A 20,189-nucleotide genomic window follows, 5' to 3' on the forward strand; every position below is an offset into this window, starting at 1 on the left:
TTGTTTGTACAGATGAATGTGGTTCAGGCTTTTGGAAATTGCTCCCAAGGATGAACCATCCCCCCCCCCTCCTAAGGTCTTGGCTGATTTCTTTTGATTTTCCAATGATGTCAAGCAAAGAGGCACTGAGTTTGAAAAGTAGGCCTTGAAATACATCCACAGGTACACCTCCAATTGACTCAAATTATGTCAATTAGCCTATCAGAAGCTTCTGAAGCCATGACATAATCTTCTGGAATTTTTCCAAGCTGTTTAAAGGCACAGTCAACTTAGTGTCTGTACATTTCTGACCCACTGGAATTGTGAATTATAAGTGAAATAATCTGTCTGTAAACAATTGTTGGATAAATTACTTGTGTCATGCACAAAGTAGATGTCCTATATGACTTGCCAAAACTATAGTTTGTTAACAAGACATCTGTGGAGTGGTTGAAAAATGAGTTTTAATGACAACCTAATAAGTGTATGTAAACTTCCAACTTCAACTGTATGTACGTACAGTCACTGTGGGGACGACGTCCTCGATGCACTTATTGATAAAGCCAGTGACTGATGTGGTGTAACTGAGTAACTCAGATGTGACTGAGATGAACAAAGAATCCCGGAACTTGTTCCAGTCTGTATTAGCAAAACAGTCCTGTAGTTTAGCATCTGCTTCATCTGACCACATTTTTTTTAAAACCGTGTCACTGGTGCTTCCTGCTCTCATTTTTGCTTGTAAACAGGAATCAGGAGAATAGAGTTATGGTCAGATTTGCCAAATGGAGGGCGAGGGAGAGCTTTGTCGAGTCTGTGTGTGGAGTATAGGTGGTCTATAATTGTTTCCCCCTCTAGTTGCACATTTAACGTGCTGATAGAAATGAGGTAAAACTGATTTAAGTTTCCCTGCATTAAAGTCCCCGGCCACTAGGAGCGCCGCCTCTGGATGAGCGTTTTCCGCTTTGCTTGTGACGGAATATAGCTCATTGAATGCGGTTTTAATGCCAGCCTCGGTCTGTGGTGGTATGTAGACAGCTACGAAAAATACAGATGAAAACTCTCTAGGTAGATAGAGTATCTCTATCGCTGTAGACCACACTACCTCAGGCAAGCAAAACCCTGAGACTTCCTTAGATATTGTGCACCAGCTATTGTTTACAAATATGCATAGGGCCCCGCCCCGTGTCTTACTACCAGAGGCCGCTGTTCTATCCTGCCGATAGTGTATAACCCGCCAGCTGTATGTTCTTAATGTCGTCGTTCAGCCATGACTCAGTGACACACAAGATATTACAGTTTTCAAATGTCCAATTGGTAGGATATAAGTGCTTTCAGTTCGTCCCAATTACTTTCCAGTGATTGAACGTTAGCTAGCAGAACGGAAGGCAAGGGCAGATAGCCACTCTTCGCCTGATCCTCACAAGGCATCCTGATCTCTTTCCGCGACACCTACGCTTCCTTTTCCAGCGAATCACGGGGATCTGGGCCTGGTCGGGTGTCCGTAGTATATCCTTCGCGTCCAACTCGTTAACGAAAAACTCTGTGTCTAATTTGAGGTGAGTAATCCCAGTTCTGATGTCCAGAAGCTCTTTTCGATCACAAGAGACGGTAGCAGCAACATTATGTACAAAACAAGTTACAAACAATGCGAGAAAACAAACAAATAGCACAGTTGGTTAAGAGCCGATAAGATGGCAGCCCTACCCTCCGGCTCCATCTAGCCCTACCCTCCGGCTCCATCTAGCCCTACCCTCCGGCTCCATCCAGCCCTACCCTCCGGCTCCATCCAGCCCTACCCTCCGGCTCCATCTAGCCCTACCCTCCGGCTCCATCCAGCCCTACCCTCCGGCTCCATCCAGCCCTACCCTCCGGCTCCATCCAGCCCTACCCTCCGGCTCCATCTTTATTTTTATGTCTAACATCGCCACCAAAAGGCCAAAATGAAAGACACTCTACAGGTTAGCTAGTAGACACATCATCGAACGTGTGTGCCAAATTTAATCACTCGGAGTCAAACCGATCAAGAGATATAAACATGTGCCAGTTATAGCGCCAGCGTGTGATCAATCTGAAAGTACTTGCATATGTTGAGTCTTGACACTGTTTGGAACATGTGTTTCTAGTGTTATATCTGTGTGTGATTTATATGCGTTTGTGTGCTCGACCACGCCCACGTGAGTGGTTATTCATATGTAGTGGCCATGTTGTTTGAGATGCTAACCTGGAAAATGATGTGGTGAGAGACCTTGGTCCACAGATGCTATATGTTAAGTTTTGTGTAGATCGGTCATTCAGTGACAGAATAGTACTGTTTTAAGTGCTTTTCACAAAATGTTTAATGGCAGAAGATCCATCTTGGCAGACCTTATGGGTCCACGAGGCAAATTTGTTTATTGTGAGGAGAGGGATCTATGTACTGAATTTCATGACTCTAGTTCAAACGGGGTGAGGGGCATGACCTTTCAAAGTTTGCTTTAAATTGCTTGTTATAGCACCACCATCTGGCCAAACGGCATCGCATGAGAGGCTGTGGCCCGTGGGCCTTTACCATCATGCCAAGTGGCACCCTTCTAGGCCTTACCATCTCACAGGAATTTGCATTTTTTTTTCTCTACAAAATCTTTGGAGAACCAGAATAATGAACGCCAACAAATAGGGTTTCACCCAGCTTCACTACTTGAACCCGTAAATATAAAATGGACTCAAAAGGCACTCTTCGTGGAACGACCTGTTAACCTACTACTCTACAGCTTAATAAACACTGACTTAAGTCTACAGGGACAGCCATCTTTGAAAGTGCTAGTTTGGGTTAACAATATAGATCCAGTATCGGATTTGTGATTGTCAATAGAGCTCCACTCAAAATTAAGACAAGATTGTAATTGTCCTCAATTGTGTACTGTTACTGTAGCCTAGTGAGTAATTGATTTTGATGTAATTTAATATGGCCACAAGAGGTCACTCGTTGAGTGTTTCACTGTCAACTCCTCCTGTCCGGCTTCCACTCTGCAGATCCGCTCTGGCAGAACAGTGTTCTCTAGTTGCCTCGTCTCCTCCAAAATGGTTTAATATGCTGGGCCATAAAGTCAGGCCGGTTGATGTAGACATCCTATCATGGTAGCAGCCCCTTCCTCCCACACCACCATGTTAAGGGATGCCCAGTTGTAGCATTGACATAAACTGGCAACTAATGCCCCTCAGAAGTGAGGTTTTTTTCCAGCTGTCTACCTGCAGGAGACAAAATGACAGCTGCCCCCTCGTGTGGCAGGATGACTCAACTGCAATCTGTTTCTGTATTGGACAGAACGTTACAGACGAGTTAGAAGAGGTCATGGGGGATTATTCACCAACATGGCAACTGTCCACATTACAGTGACATAATCATATCACATTTACCAACTGTTTGTTCATATAGACAGACATAGCTAAGAGGTAGCAATGAGTCTAACTAGCAGTGATGGTATCAAATAATGATTTAAAAAGAAAAACATTTAAATGGTGGCCTTATGCGTTTGTGCGACTATCAAGATACCACTACTTTTTAAAATCAACCAACTTTTAAATTGGTCTTTTCAATTCACACACAAGTTTACCCCCAATATAGCTGCTCTACTCTACTACTAGTTTTCAAAATGTAGATTTGATCGACAGCACTGCCCTGTCATGGTGGATATTTACTCGGGAAGCGATACAGTACGTCACTTACAGCAAAGTGCCCTGGACCCAAGCCATGAACAACAATAAACTATCTTTAATTTCCTGCGAGCTGGTGGGTAGGACACTTTTAAACAAGTCCTCCACAAAGTCAACGCTTGTTTCTTTAAGAGCAGCGGGAGACCCTAATTCTTCCCAGAGAACACTGAAGGTCACGCTCTTAACATTCGCCATTTGAGGAGGGGAACAGACGATTTCGGATACTTTAAGGATGATTTGGATAAACTACCCGTTGGGTCCGTCCCAAATGGCACCCTATTCCCTATATAGTGCAGTGGCGCATAGGGGTCTGGTCAAAAGTAGTGCAAAAAGGGAATAGGGTGCCATTTGGGATGAAAATGTTTCCTACCCAGTTATTCTGCTTACTGGATGTCCTGGGAAATGAGTTGTAAAAGTGTCTGAAAGTGGTGTACATTTGACAGGAACACGGCAGCAGTCCATTAACATTTTGTTAGAAAGATTCTCTCTGCTTCGTCAAGTCTTTAAAGTACGCCATGTTTTTGGTTTTGATGTTACTTGGAAATGTTAACGGTTATAGGCACATGGTATGTAGTGAGCTACAGTATGAGCTATCAAACACAGAGGAACTAGCTGTATAAGGATACTACGGTTATGTTCACCTGAAGATGAATGTGTTGATAACTTATTCATCGCCTTCAGCTACAACTTGGGACGTTTCATATATAATATACATACATTCATATATCTTTATGTACATATTCTTTATCCCCTTACACTTGTGTCTATAAGGTAGTAGTTTTGGAATTGTTAGCTAGATTACTTGTTGGTTATTACTTCATTGTCGGAACTAGAAGCACAAGCATTTCGCTACACTCGCATTAACATCTGCTAACCATGTGTATGTGACAAATAAAATTTGATTTGATTTGATATAATAGAGCGTTTTACAATTAGTACATTCCTCTTAAGATAGGTGAAGGGGGCAGGGGTGACTTAGGGTTTAAGATCCTTTTTGAAGAGGTAGGGTTTTAGGATGATTGGCAGGGACTCCGCTGCCCTGATGTTAATGGGAAGCTTGTTCCACCATTGGGGGAGGGGGGGGGGCAGCTAGGACAGAGAAAAGCTTTAACTGGGCAGAGGTGATCCCTGTAGGAGGTTGGAGGGCCACGAAACCAGAGTTGTGTGGATTGTGCCCGGGTTGGGGAGTAGGGATTGAGCCTAGCCTGAAGGTAGGGAGGGGCATTCCCCTTGCAGGTCCGTAGGCAAACACCAGGGGATGCGAGCTTCAACTGGAAGCTGATGGAGTAGCGCGGAGGAGCGGGGTGACATGGGAGAACTTGGGGAGGTTTAAATCCAGGCTGCGACCTTCTGGATACATTTCAAGGGTTTGATGGCACAAGCGTCACCTTTTACTGGCCCTTTATCTCCCAACCTACAATACATGTAAAATGGAGTAACTAGCCTAGTTACCTCTGGGTCCGTCTGTAGAGACCCAGATTGATTCAACACAGTGTGACTGAATCAATCAACCCTTGAACAGAGCTTAAAAAAATAAACAAAATAAAAAAAGAGGCAATCTGGGATTAGTACAGCCATTTAAAAAAACAACTTTTAATTCAATGATAAACAGCCATTGATTCTTTAAGAATATCACTTAGAAATGAGCTTAGTTCAACTGTCGTACCCCATCCCTCAACTGTTCACCAAAAAAAAGTGGCGGAGTATATTTGTTGTTATTTGAATCCCAGATTGCCCCTTAAAAATGAGCTCCTGGGATGGTGAACTGAACAGAGAGACGGTCCAGAGCATGGGTACACAGAAAGCACTGCTTTATTGACTACACTGGTCAACCACACCATAGTGCCGGGGGGAGGAGGGGAGGAGGGGGGGGGGGGGTCATAGTGGACGCAGCCGTCTTTAAGGCAACACAAACAGCATGCAGATACAGTCACATGGAACATCATCATATTGCTTTTTAACGTTTTGCTTAACATTGAAAGTGTACAAAAAGGAAAAAAATAGGTTTTTTGCACTAATGAAAAATACATTTTTTGTTTTTCCTCCTACAAAGACTCTAATACAAGAAAATAAATATTGCAAAAAAAGCCAAAAAATAATTTAAAATAGCTCTTCTTTTTAATATATGTTCAATATTTCTCTTTGCTATTAACAAATGGCACAACATTCTTTGAAACAAAGAATACAGAAGGATAAACCCCTGCAACATTCATATTATCGTATTGTAGAACTGATGCAGATCGAGCCTAATTGGGTGTGGAATTGAATTGTATACGGCAGCAGAGATTTCAGCGCCTTTTAAGGACAAATAAGACGTGGAGGGTGGAGGGAGGAGGAACCATGTCAGAGTCTGCTTTGATCAGAGAGATCACGTACTCCCATCAAAATTATGAATGTGACCATTAGGAGATACAGGACAGGCATATTGGCTGCGTTTACAGGCAGCCCGATTCTGATATACTTTTTTCACTAATTGGTCTTCTGACCAATCAGATCAGCTCTGAAAAAAAGATCTGATGTGATTGGTCAAAAGACCAATTAGTGCCGGTGTAAGTCAACGTCAGAAAAGTGATGCCAGATCAACTACAAAAAACAAAACCTGCTAAGCATCAGAGCTCGGCTCTGTTGCAGAGACACAACCGGTAAATTAGCCCGACCTTAGGAGGAGCAGCGATGGTCATGGATAAACCTTCTCTCCTGGAAATGGATTCATACGTGTATTCATACAAGTCACGGAACGGCAATCACAAACAAACATGGGAGCAAGTTGTTTGAACTGTGGAACTTGAACATTTTGAAATGCTATTGAATTTAATGAGAGGAACACATTCTGTGACCCTGCTGGTCATAAATAGCTCGAGTACATCCTAAATGGCACCCTTTTTCCTTCATAGTGCACTACCTTTGACCAGGGCCGTAGGTACTATAATAGGGAATAGGATGCCATTTGAGATACAGACGCTGTGTTGCCAGAGAGCAGCGGTTAGTTTCTGTGAGTGTTCTCCATGGAGGAAGTGAGAGAACAAAAGGTCTCTCCCAGGCTTCAGCTGCACGCTGATCAGCCCACTGGGGAGCCGGCCTGACCATTTTAACTTCAATTAGCCAACACACACACACACACACACACACACACACACACACACACACACACACACACAAATACACACTCGTGACTCGACAGACACAGACAAACACGCACACACACACACAAGCATTGACTCGGACAGACACTAAAACAAACACACTCACTACTGGCTATGCAGTTCCCACCTATCAAATCAACTTCTCTCTGGTTCTGCATAAAAAAACAAAACCAGAGAAAGTAAATAATCCCCAGCTCCAGTGAAAACAGAGAAGTGTTTGCTCTTTACGATTGTGAGCCCCACAGAGGGAGGGACAGAGAGAGGGAGACGGAGAGAGAGGGAGGGACAGAGAGAGGGAGGGACAGAGAGAGAGAGACAGAGAGAGAGGGAGACAGAGAGAGAGGGAGGGACAGAGAGGGAGAAGGAGGGACAGAGAGAGGGGGGGGGGGGGGGGGAGGGACAGAGAGAGAGAGGGAGGGACAGAGAGAGGGAGAGAGGGAGGGACAGAGAGAGAGGGAGGGGTGTTGTTTAGATTCCCTGTCTGTTAAGTTCACTGTGGACAGGGTGCAAACACTAAGAGGAAAGAACAAACTGTCCTCTCTCTCTCTCCCTCTTCTGCCCAGAGCGGCAGCAGTGACAAACGCTCTCTCCATTACACAACACATGCACGTCATTATTTGTCCTGAAAGCTTCTTCCTTTGACCCGCCCGTGCTTCAAAACTCTGAAGGAGCTGAGGCGGGCCGTCGGAAACACTGAAGAAGGGGAGGGAAGTGAGACAGAGCACTGGTCTGCGGGGCGGGTGTTGGATTGGAACCATACTTCCCAGTGTGGAAGCAGTCAGTCGACGGTCGGAGAAGCGCTAGTAAGGAAGCAGTCGGTCTGATTATGAGTCAGCATTCTAGTTATATGAGCCGCGGCTGAAGCGTTACAAAAACGGCTTGCGAAGGCTTTTAACACGGAAACAAAAAGGGTTTCTAGTACAGTATTCTACATTATTGTTGGTGCATAAAAATAAACAAACATGAGTAAACGGCAGTCAAACTACTACAGCCTTGAACCAGTTCCCTAAGGGATAAAGCAACTAACACAGAAGAGGAGATCCTTTTCAATGACGTCGCCGTTGTGTTCTGTTAGTGTGCTGACGGCTTTGTCACGCTACAGACAACAGCAGCAGCAGCAGCTGGGTGGTACGGGGACAGCACGAGGACATTCATCCACAGCAAACGCCAAAGCAGCATTTCTCAACCCAATTCCAGGGGGACTGAATGCACGTTTTGTTCCAGCCCAGCACTAACGCAACCTATTCAACTGATCATCAATTTGATTAGCAGAATAATGGGCGTTAAGTGTAGGGCTGGAATAAAACATGCAAATCAGGTGGGTCGTCGGGAATGGGGCAAAGAAACCCTGCTTGGGGAGGATAATAATAATACCATCCATCCATACTCTGTAGGTTAATACCATCCATCCATACTCTGTAGGATGATACCATCCATCCATACTCTGTAGGATAATACCATCCATCCATACTCTGTAGGATGATACCATCCATCCATACTCTGTAGGATGATACCATCCATCCATACTCTGTAGGATAATACCATCCATCCATACTCTGTAGGATAATACCATCCATCCATACTCTGTAGGATAATACCATCCATCCATACTCTGTAGGATAATACCATCCATCCATACTCTGTAGGATAATACCATCCATCCATACTCTGTAGGATAATACCATCCATCCATACTCTGTAGGATAATACCATCCATCCATACTCTGTAGGATAATACCATCCATCCATACGTCTGCATGAAAAGTGCTGTCACCTGCTGCCTGCTGGACCGAAATTCCTCACCACCTCACTAGAACTCCAGCCTACTGTTTCTGAAAAGAAGCGGAGGAAGAGGGCGTAGACGCCCCTCTCCAATAATAATAATAATAACAACCTGTTTTCTACTACGTTGGGGGCCGTATATGAAGGGTCCCATCTAAAACACAGCCTAGTCTAAATCTGTGTATATATTGAATATTGAAACCAAGTTTACATTTCATTGTCTTAGCAACACGTAAACGGTTAGGTGGTGGGGTGGATTCTGTGGGTTTTGCTACAGTGCTAACCCCACTCACCCACCCCGACGACCTATCTGCAGACAACGATGAGCATTGTTGTTCTTATGGTATTATGATGTGATTGTAGAATAAGAAATGAATAGAATGTGCTACTCATTCTGTTTCTATGGTTGTAATGGTCTGCCTCCAAGGGTTACGGTGGATGGAAAGGAAGGAGCCAGACTGGCTGTAGACAGACAGTGTCACCTGACCAATACGCTGCTTTAGGAAGTTTCATCCTGAATCCTTGTGTCCCCTCTGGGACAGGAAAACAAACATACAAAACGAGTCATCTTCTATATTACGACCCTGTTATACCAGCGCTGGGGGTTGTCAGCGGGCTCAGCCATCAGCTGCCCATCCACACACGGTTCAGCAGCATTCAACTCTCTCCAGGTTGGGGGGACGGGGACGGGGACGTAGGCCACTCCATCCAGAGTAGGTCAGTGGCACAGAGGGCCAGTAAGTAACACACCTGTGGGAGCAGGGAATGGGAGAGTCCAAGGTGGAATAGTGGTGGTGGGTGTCAGGACGCCCCCCCCCCCCCCCCTTAAAAAAGGCCGAGTCACACCATGCCAGCGCAGGCCTGAGCAATGCACAACTCCCAAGTGAGGCTGCGTCACAAATGGCACCTTATGCACTAAGCAGGGAATAGGGTGCCATTTTTGGGACGCAGACTGAGTAAGTGCATGGTGCCCTGTCTGTTATACACACTGTTCTTTGGCATTATCAACTCAGGAGACAGCCAGGTGGGTAGTAGTAGTGTACTGACTGAGACATGAGAAAAGCTCTCAGCACAGTAGTAGTCAGAGTTTAAACAGTGAGCATTGCCAAAGGAACCTTTTCTATACATACCCATCATATGTAGAAAAGGCTGTATATGGTATTATATATTTACGGATTAACTTTGATTTCAATACATTTTCAACCCTTCTTCGTCGCCTTCAAAAACATTTTTTTTATTTTTATTTTTTATTTTTTTTTAAACCCTGAGAAAATACTGTGGACCGCTTTTAGTACAAAATACAACTCTCTGAGACGGAAAAAAAAACAAAAACATAAATTTACAAAGAACTCAAAAAAGTAGTCAGAATCCAGAACTCTGTGCTGTAGCTGACTATACGATTCGTCTGAATGGAGCAACGACGACTCCAGAAGTTGCTTTGTTGGGGCAGCACTTTGCACAAATATGGTAGAACTGTGTGGCTTTGCATGCGGTTGGGTTGATTAAACGGCAAAAGCTGCATTTACATATCTTTTTTTAGGCACTACAATTAAGGTCCGAGAAGCCCTCTGTTTCAGTACGCTTGATGGCCAATACAACAGATGTTCCTTTTTTGATTGTAACAAATCTGATTATAGAAGTGATTGATAAACTTATTTTGGGGAGCGACAGAAGGCACACGATAAAATACTGTTTCTCCAATGATTCAGGCCCAAACGGAAGATGAGGGAGGAGTCAGTGAAGAGCTGAAGTAATTATCAACCAGTGTGTTTCTACAACGGCTGGATGTAGACAGAGTCGTTTAGAGTATGCGTGTGTGTGTGTAATGTGTCTGGTGTGCATGTCTGAAAGAGTGTGCGTGTTTATGCCGCAATGTTTGTGTTACAGTTCCTGTTAGCTATTTGTGCTTTTAAAAGGCTAATATTTGTTTGATATTTTCTGTACATTTCTCAGAATGATGCTGAACTGAAAGGCTTTTTAAAAACATCAGATCCCAGGAAATCGCCTCGCGGGATCCATCTTACGTCAAGAGAAAGGAAGAGATTCGTCTGAACCAGCTTATAATGCCCACAAAGTATTCACCCCAATGCTAGCGGCTAGTCACCACTGACCACACCACTAGGACGGGTCGATGGCATGGATCACCGCCATGCTATACTTCAAAAATAAAACCTCAAATGTAACATTGTCCAAAATCCATTTCCTCTTTGTCTTCCTACGTCATCATACAGCATTTGTTACTTTAACAAGCACTACTAACATCTAGGGTCTCGTTGTGTATGTAGCTATCTGACTAACAGCTACGTTCAAATCCCCAGAACAGAGCAGAGAGACTGATTTAGGACTATAGTGAAGTACAGAGATTTGGTTCATTAAAGCGATCTAGAGAGAAAAGAACGGCATGTATAATATCAAAAGCACAGACGGACAGACAGACTGTAGCCATGGTAGCGGGAGCTGGGATGGAGCTCCGGTCAGTCTGAGAAATCAGTGTGTCTTCTGGACGATGGTGTGTGTGTGTGTGTGTGAGAGCGTCTCAGTTTTTTTTCTACAACGCTAGCACGCTCCTCCTCAGCAGGTCCTCGCTCCCAGAATGCAACTGGGCCAGGCGGAGCTTGCGGCCGCTGGAGTGCGTGTCCGAGTCGCTCTGCTCGGCGTCAGAGAAGTAGCCATCCGTCTCGGGGTCCAGCAGCGACGACGTCTCCTTCACTGGGTGGGGGTCCCTCTCTCTCTCCCTATCCAGGGGACGCTCTGCCACCTCCTTCCCCCCTCCACCCCCACCCTTCCCCCGGGACTTACCCTGCCGGGGCAGGCGGAGGCGCAGGGCCGTGCGGTGACCGAGACCCCCCCCTGACCTCCCCTCAGGCACTGTCCCGGGACTAATGCAGGGCTGTGGGGGGGAGCAGGAGGCTAGAGGGGGCGGCGTGGGGGCGGACGCTGCCGCTGTACCAGTGAGGCTGTCCCAGGGGCCGCGCTCCTCCGAGATGTGACAGGAGTCCATTTTGGAGGTGGGCGGCTGCGGCGGCGGGTCCAGTGGTGCCTCAGTGCTCCTGGTCTGGGGGTGGTGGTGGTGGTGGTGGAGGGCCTTGGAGCCCCGGGACCTCTCCCCTCTACGGGCCCCGTGGCCTGGCCTGTCATCTGCCAGCAGAGTCCCCTTGGCTGTGGCTGTGGAGGAGGCGGTGGCAGCAGCAGCGGGACTGACAGCGGTGGCAGAAGGCGGGGTGGTTGCTGCGGCGGGGGAGTGTTGGGCCCGGGCTCTGGGCTTGCCCCGGGTCTTGCGGCCCAGCTGAGGGGTTTTCCAGGTGGACTTCATGGAGTGGTCCATCATAAGGCTGAGCAGGCTCTCCTCTCCCTGCAGCAGCTGGTCAGACAGCAAGCTGGCCGTCTTGTCACGGTGCTGCCCGGCGTCCAGGGCCCACTGGCTCAGCATGTCGTCAGCCGTGATCTGAACCGACTGGGCCAGCCAGCTGTCAAACAGCGAGTTGTCCAGAGGGAAGGTCTTGGGGAAACCTGGGGGGAAGAGACGGACAGGTGAGAGGACCATAGAGGACCAGTCTAGAGCGAGGGCGTCAAACTCAACTCCAGGAGGGCCGTGTTATTTCCTTTCAATTCGTGACCCAGATAACCAGGTAAATGGGAGTGCTTGATGAATCCTTGACCTTAACTGATCACTTAAGTAACAAGGGAGGATTGAAAACCTGCAGGCACATGGAACTCCCAGGAATAAAGTTTGACGCCCTTGTTATACAGACGATTCTGAAATCTCATGAATGTCTGTGGATGGATAGTAGGATCAACTGTTCCGTCCAAAACATAAAGCCTTCCGGGAGGAAGTCTGGAACAAACCTGTAAAACATAGGAAGACACAGCGTAGGGCTGGGTGACAAAGTACAGTACGGGGGATTTGTGGTCGGAGTCGTGATGCTAAACCTGACCAGACTTTCCTTCACCGAATCAATCATTTAACAGGCGGTAGGGTGTGCGTCCCAAATATCAACATATTCCCTATATGGTGCACTACTTTTAACCAGTCCCCTATGGGCCCAGGTCAAAAGTAGTGCAGTACATAGGGAAAAGGGCACATTTGGGACTCAAACCCCCTATCTACCCCACTTCCTGTGTGAGTTTAAACAATGCATTAGCCCCATTCTGCGTCGGTCTGTCTGTCTGTGCTTTGTCACCACCACCACCAGGGACGTTCACTGTCAAACGCAGCTTTTGGAGACAATGCATGCTGTGTGTGTATATAATTACGAGATTTGCATGGCTCCTTGTCTGTCATTAAGGCCCAGAGTTGGCTGCCAGAGCCTCTCTGCAGCTCGGGAACACCGATTCTCACAGGAAATAGAGAGAAGGCGGGAGAGGGGGAGGGAAACGCACTGGTGCCAGGCGGTGTCGCAAATGGGACCCTATTCCTTATGTAGTGCACTACTTTTGACCAGGGCCTGTAGGGTTGCATTACATAGGCCTGGGGATAGGGCGCTATTCAGAACACACCTAGAGACAGAGCTCCATCCACCACCCGTATTCCAATCCCATGAAGTCCCTCTCCCACGGTCTGGGAGATGCATCAGGGGACAGTACGCTGGGTAACACTCTCCACTCCCCGAGCCCTGCCCCTAAACCAGAAACACACTGGGTTCCTGTCAACCCAAAACATCATGAGCCACTGTTCACAAAGGATTTCACACACCTTCCAACAACGGCGCTTGAACGCGCGCACACACACACACACCTCTTTTAAAAAGGTAGACCTGCTGAAAATACATTTAAACCCTATAGGTGTTGTGTTGTTTCAATGAGCTACAATAACCTCCTTACATGTGTGTCTCTCTGTCTGGTGTGGAGTGGTGTCAATCTCCTCAGGTGATGAGTAAGGTGCTGGCTGGCATAGGGACAGAGTATTAGCAGTGGTGCAATTGGCTCCAGCTCCACACACCCAGCCTGCCTGTTTAATGAGATGAAGCTCCTACTTAGAATAGCATTTTTAAATCACAGTCATTAACAGAGGGCTAATTCCACCACAGCCCCTATTGAAGTATGGGAGGAACACAACCGAGGAGAGGAGGCAGGGAGGGATAGAGGGAGGAGAGGAGGCAGGGAGGATCAACTTGAGAGACGCTCTCTGCTGGGCATGTCAACATCTTACCACAGAGACACGAGGTAGGGGTGTGGGGACGGAGGGAGGGAGAGAAGATTGATAAACAAGTGTACTTCTCCCCGCAAACTGAGATGCTAGTCAGCACATCTTACCTCCCCACTACCATCAACTGTACCGGATTCCTATAGACCACATAGGGCCCAGGCGGTCACACCAACACAACCCTCAACATTCCTGACCGAGTCATCACCTGTTAAATCTTCCTGTTAGCCCCCCCTCTAAGGCTATGGCCACACTCACACGATTTCATCCGTGTTCATGGGTCTATGACCGACATCACTGTCCATTTTTTTTGTCCATCAACAGTACAACTAAAGTTAAGTATTCTCCGACGAGTTGCTTATTTAAAAAGACAGACGGTTTGGGTGTTTTTGTTGGACAACGCATCGCCGTTGTCATTCACCCGGCAACGGATTACTCCTATTGGAAAGGCACTGGGTCCATCCGAAATGGCAGAGTAGTGCACTAAATAGGTACTAGGGTGCTATTTGGGATGCATCCTCTACCCAGTCACCCCCCCTCCTCCCCCTTCAGTCCATAAGGCACTGTGCCCACCAGGAGGTCAGGAGGAGCTGCTGTGATTGGATCAGCATCCCCAGGCCAGCCGTTTCCATGACGCAGCAACAGCACCAGCGCCTCTGCTGGAGACAGGAGACTAGAGAGGGGAGGAGGGAATGAGAGATGGTGGAACAGAGAGAAGGGAGAAGGGAGGGAGGGGGGAACAGAAAGGGAGGGAGGGAGCAGAGTTGGAAAAGAGAAGGGAGGGCGGGGGCTGGTCGTGACCCACTCTGATCCACCTCTCCTCTTCATCTCCAACCCGCCCCGCTGCGCATGTCTGCTGGCTGCAGCCCCTCTCCTGTCTCTGCTCCGTGGACCCGGTGAAAGCAGGCCCGGGGCCTAGGCTGCTGCGGTATGGTAGCAGCACATGCTAGGCTAGGAATGCGCTGGCTGGGACAGGGCCAGACCAGGCTAAGCTACGCTAAGTAGGGCCAGGGAGGGAGGTAGGCTAAGCTAGACTAGACAGGAGGGAGGGAGGCTAAGCAAGGCTAGGATAGGCAGGGACAGGAGGGAGGGAGGCTGAGCTAGGCTAGAAAGAGCCAGGAATGCGCTGGCTGGGGCAGAGCCAGACTTGTGTTTGTGCAGGCCCCGCTACAGTGTGCCAATTGTTCTCAGGTGCCAACTGTCGCCCTGACAACCCCGCATACGCACGGAGCGAGGGAAAGAGAGGGGAGTGAGCAGTGCGAGTCAGCGACGGAGAGCACTGTAAACTCCATGCCTGAAGAACTTAGAGGCGGAAACACAAATGAAGTGTTAAAATGATGCCCAAAGTATCAGTCTGGGGAGAGAGTTAGTAATTATCCAGCCCTCTCAATATCAACACCCAGAAGGTCTTGCAGTCTATTTCACCATTACAACACTCAGATGTACTCTACTCTACTCTGTCTGCCACCCAGGGGTCACGTTACAACAGGCTTATCACGGTTGTCAGATGCCCGTATCCGTCCGCGTCCCAATTGGCACCCTATTCCCAAAGGGCTCTGGTCAAAACTAGTGCACTATATAGAGAAAGGGGTGCTATTTGCGACTCTCCCAGCCTCTGTCCCGCTGCCTTATCTGGAGATGCTCTCCCCTACCCTCTGACCCCCCAGGTGATCCTGTTCCGTGAGGGAAGGTCACACACGCTAAAGCCCGGGGATTTAAGAGAGCAGCTCTGCCTTAGTAGGGGGACACGCAACGCCACGCACCCCACCCACGGCGCTCAGAAAAACAAGGTGGCGGGCAGGGACACTGGGCCCACACCATGAGGATTAACCTCTACCCCTTCTACCCTGAAAATAATATTGACATTGTTTTAAAAAATGTTTTATGTACACCTGAGAAGCTACACCTGCACCAAGCCATGCAAACAGATGCGTTTCCATGGCTATAGTTGCAACTCCTCTCAGTAACTCTCTGCCTGGCCAAATCTGATCTGGCATCACTAAGGACTCAACTGGCATCTCTCAATGACACGGTATATAACACCAGCCAACAGGAGAGTGCAAACAGTGTCCGAGAAGAACAATAGAATACCAGCACTACTACAGCATCCATTTCTGTTGACACACACACACTTGGGGTTAAGTGCTTAAAGGTAGAGTTGGAGTGTATACCAACCTGCTCCTACATGGTACACATGCAGTCAAGCCCTGTGAGTCGTCAGAGCACTACTGAGCAGTCTGACAGAGAGCAGATGGACTCAAAACACACACACACACACCGTCCTCAGTCGCCCGCAAAAAGGCCCTTCACACACAAAATACGATGAGGTAGGCTGAGGAGATAACATCTGAGGAACCAGTCAGGCGGAGGGGAAAAAACAAAACAGTCCTCCGTTACATGTTCTGTTATCACAGCACTGTGGAGCGTTGACATAACAGTGAAGGACATTCAGGAAGAAACCCCCAGCTAGCCACTGTTAGACTTGTTATTTACCTGGACCTAAAAAAAAAAAAGGTCAGCGCTCTGCCTACTGAACGTGATGTTACCGTCTATCGTCGCTGTGTGGCGTACTATAGGTGGACCCTGAAGTGTGTGTTTTCACCACCGTAGTGCTATACAGCACTGCTTATAATGTAAACAATACGATTCCCACGTGAAAGTTCGCCACCAGGTCCACCTGCTCACTGGTTGTGGAGTGGGTAAGACAACGGAAAGCTGAAAGTGAAGTATAAGGACGGGCATTGGGAAGCACCGGTCCCACGGGAGCTCTTGAAGAGAGCCGAGGGCTCTGTGGACACACGTGGGATACGATTCTTCTTTGGTACTCTCACCAAGGCTGGGGACATAAAGGCTCCTCCGGCCCTGTCCATATGTCGCTTCTCAGCTTCAATAAAGGGGCCAAGCCACTCGCCTCACATCGGCGTCGTAGTCATGTCCGCTAAAAGATCGGTATTGACACAGAAAGTGAAACATTGCAGGACAACCACAGACGTCAACAGTGGCTAACGGTTTCCTAGTCGATTCCCTGTTAATGGTTCTACAGATTGTCTGGGGATGAAGGATGCTTCTAGTTGAGTATGTGTAACCGTGGGAAGACTTTTCCTCCTGAATGTTGATACTGTAAGCATCTTCATCGTGATCTGGAGAGAGTTTGGACACTGATTAGTGCCGAGCGATTAACCGAAATGTCGGTTATTTTTTGTTTTTTTAAAACTAATTGTTTTCTAAGCTCAATGCGCACATTGCAGTTTCCTTAGATATAAATCAGATCCAGCCTGAACTGTGCAATGTAGTAGGGAGTTGTAGTTTCCAACAGGATAATATTTGACATAATTACAACATTTTACGTGCTAAACTAACTACAATGACCACAATCCATTGCGCATCTACTTGTCCGGGCTTTGTTTCTTTTAGGTCTGCTACTCAAGAAACAGAAGAACATGCGAACGTGAGGTGATATAGAGAGCAGCTGTTGCTTCGGGAGGTATCTCTACCTGAAAATACATGATCTAAGTGATTGATAGTTGGTATTCAGTAGTCATCAAAGTAAATAAGGCTTACTTTTAAGAACTACTACAATAGTGATTTTTTCCCCCCAGGCAGCAGCTCTGTAGACTTAAATAAAAAAAGTCACCAAAAAAAATGTATAAAAAAAAAAGATGTATACATAAATGAATTATTTTATTAAATAAAGTCATGTGAATAAATGATGGTTAATAAGTGATAAGCAGCAATGGGCAGTCACTAACATCATGGGACTTTTATTAAAATGATTTTATTCTGTGTTTACAGCATTCAACCAAAATAATCGAAACCGAAAAACGCAATATTTTTTTTATTATAAATCACACCGAATCAACCTCAAAATGTACTAAATCGCTCAGCACCGACACATTCTCCAGAGATGGTATCCACAGAGGAGACCTAGGCTGCATCCTGATTCACCACACTTCCCCCAAAGTGTGCACTTGCACACTCCCAGTAATTGATTTGAATGCTTTGGATTGGTGTAGGCATTGGCTCTCCAACATTGTTAAATCCATGACAGGGAGTGTGTGCAAGTGCACACTTCAGAAGAAGGGTGTAGAATCAGCACCCAGATCTAGATGGTGCGAGCCTGGACAAGTCGGGGGAGGTGTGATAGCAACTCAGGGGGGAGTGGGTGTCATACACGTCATCGACTCGACTGGAAACTCGCAGCGCATACACAAACCCCCGTGGTGTGTCAGACCTACCTAGCTGTTTGAGGAGGGAGCCGTTGTCAGACTTCCACCTCTCTTTCTTCTTCTCCGGACTGCTTTTCTGCCGCTCCTTCCCCTTCTCCTTCACCCCGTTCTGTCTTCCCTTATGGCCCTTCATGGTTTTCTCTGCAGAGGAAATAGAGCAACATTGCAGAGGAGCCAGCCAAGCATGAAGTCAGGGAGAGGCAGGTCAAGACCGGGATATTTCTTCTCATGCGCTAGATCAACTACTGGTGTTTTTGAACTGATTGGCTGTGCCCTTGGGGACATACCGCGTGCGCCCTTGGGGACATACCGCGTGCGCCCTTGGGGACATACCGCGTGCGCCCTTGGGGACATACCGCGTGCGCCCCAAATGGCAGCCTATTCCCTATATTCTGCAGGGCTGCAGTCAAAGGCAGTGCACTATATAGGGAATAGGGTGCCATTTGGAACACATACTGTGTAGCAGTTAAATACAGCTGCATAATGTTAACACAGTCAAATACTGAGGAGGCTATGTAGCAGTCAATGTTTGATTTCATTATCCTAAACTAAATTGGGGGTCAGTACTAAGCAGTGAACAGTACCCTGAGGCTCCTTGTCTCCCTCCTGGTTTAGTTTCCCTCTCCTCCAGTCAGAGTGAACCTTACACTGAGAAACTGAGCAATCTGACCCCAGAATGGCACCTTTTACCCCACCAGCTGGACTAATCGTTGTGATGAGAGAAATGAACCATGACCAAACTGAGAAACTGTCCCACTTCTCAGAAAAGCTCAGACCAAAGAACTCCCTCACAGTCAAAACCTTCACCCTCCTCTATTCACAGCTCTTGAATATAGTCATTGGGGACTATGAGGCGCAGGAAACCCACCCACCCACACTCACAACTACAAATACGCTCACAAACAAGCACACTTACAGTAAATACACAGTACCAGTTAAAAAAATTGGACAACTACTCATTCCAGGGGTTTTCTTGTTTTGTACTATTTTCTACATTGTAGAATAATAGTGAAGACATCAAAACTATGAAATAACACATATGGAATCATGTAGTAACCAAAAAAAAAGTTAAACAAATGTTATACTGTATTCTTCAAAGTAGCCACTCTGTGTCTCACAAAGACATGGCGGTTGGAACCAAAAACCTAAAATTTGGACTCATCAGACCAAAGGACAGATCTCCACTGGTCTAATGTATATTGCTTGTGTTTCTTGGCTCAAGCAAGTCGTCTTCTTATTGGTGTCCTTTAGTAGTGGTTTCTTTGCAGCAATTTGACCATGAAGGCTGATTCACACATTCTCCTCTGAACAATGTTGCGATATGTCTGTTACTTGAAATCTGTCTCGCATTTATTTGGGCTGCGATTTCTGAGGTTGGTAACTAATGAACTGATCCTCTGCAGCACAGTAACTCTGGGTCATCCTTTCCGGTGGTGGTCGTCATCATAGCGCTTGATGGTTTTCCGACTGCACTTAGAAGAAACTTCCAAAGTTCTTGCCATTCCCGGTTTGACTGACCTTCATGTTTTAAAGTAATGATGGACTGTTGTTTATCTTTGCTTATTTGAGTTGTTCTTGCCATAATGTGGATTTGGTATTTTACCAAATAGGGCTATCTTCTGTATACCTTGTTACACCACAACTAATTGGCTCAAAGGAGTCATACAATGATGTAGAGGAAATGAAATACACAAAACAAATTCCCCATTAGTAAGAAGGAAAGAAATTCCACTATTTAACAATGCACACCTGTTCATTGAAATGCATTCCAGGTGACTGACTACCTCATGAAGCTGGTTGAGAAAATGCCAAGAGTGTGCAAAGCTGTCATCAAGGCAAAAGGTGGCTACTTCGAAGAATCTCAAATATAAAATATATATTTTGATTTGTTTAACGTTTTTTGTTGTTGTTGGTTACTACATGGTTCCATATGTCACTATTATTCCACAACGTAGAAAACAAAGAAAAACCCTTGAACAAGTAGGTGTGTCAAAACTGTTGACTGGTACTGTACATCTGCACCAGCATCTCTTTGGACACACACGGAAACATACAACACAGAGGGAGAGCACACCGCTGAGGAACCGTCCCACTAGCTGTGCGGTTGGGTTGGCGCCCCCCTTCCACACTTATTGTTGGGGGACATGTTTTAACACGCTCCCGCTGCTTAGACCAGCAGTGGAGCGGGTGGTGTGCACGCCTGACTTCCTCTCATGCTGGTTA

General features: G+C 46.8%; 1 protein-coding gene and 1 long non-coding RNA gene across 3 annotated transcripts in view; one reads left to right on the plus strand and one right to left on the minus strand.

Annotated features, from left to right (window-relative positions):
- The first annotated feature begins 7,223 nt into the window (after positions 1-7,223).
- On the plus strand, positions 7,224-9,929 carry LOC118937679. Its single transcript, XR_005035002.1, has 2 exons — positions 7,224-8,209; positions 8,266-9,929. It is a non-coding gene; the product is annotated as an uncharacterized LOC118937679 (long non-coding RNA).
- Positions 9,826-20,189, minus strand: part of LOC110537725 (protein Jade-1) — a 141,522-nt gene continuing 131,158 nt past the window's right edge. For both annotated transcript variants that reach the window (XM_036937731.1, XM_036937730.1), the window contains 2 exons: positions 17,976-18,107; positions 9,826-12,107 (listed from right to left, as the gene is read on the minus strand). In XM_036937731.1, the coding sequence (XP_036793626.1) occupies positions 11,146-12,107; positions 17,976-18,107 (1,094 nt within the window). In that variant the 3' untranslated portion in view covers positions 9,826-11,145. The remainder of the gene's footprint in view (positions 12,108-17,975; positions 18,108-20,189) is intronic.

Source organism: Oncorhynchus mykiss, chromosome 12 (genome assembly GCF_013265735.2).
Source record: "Oncorhynchus mykiss isolate Arlee chromosome 12, USDA_OmykA_1.1, whole genome shotgun sequence".
Classification (NCBI taxonomy): Eukaryota; Metazoa; Chordata; class Actinopteri; order Salmoniformes; family Salmonidae; genus Oncorhynchus; species Oncorhynchus mykiss.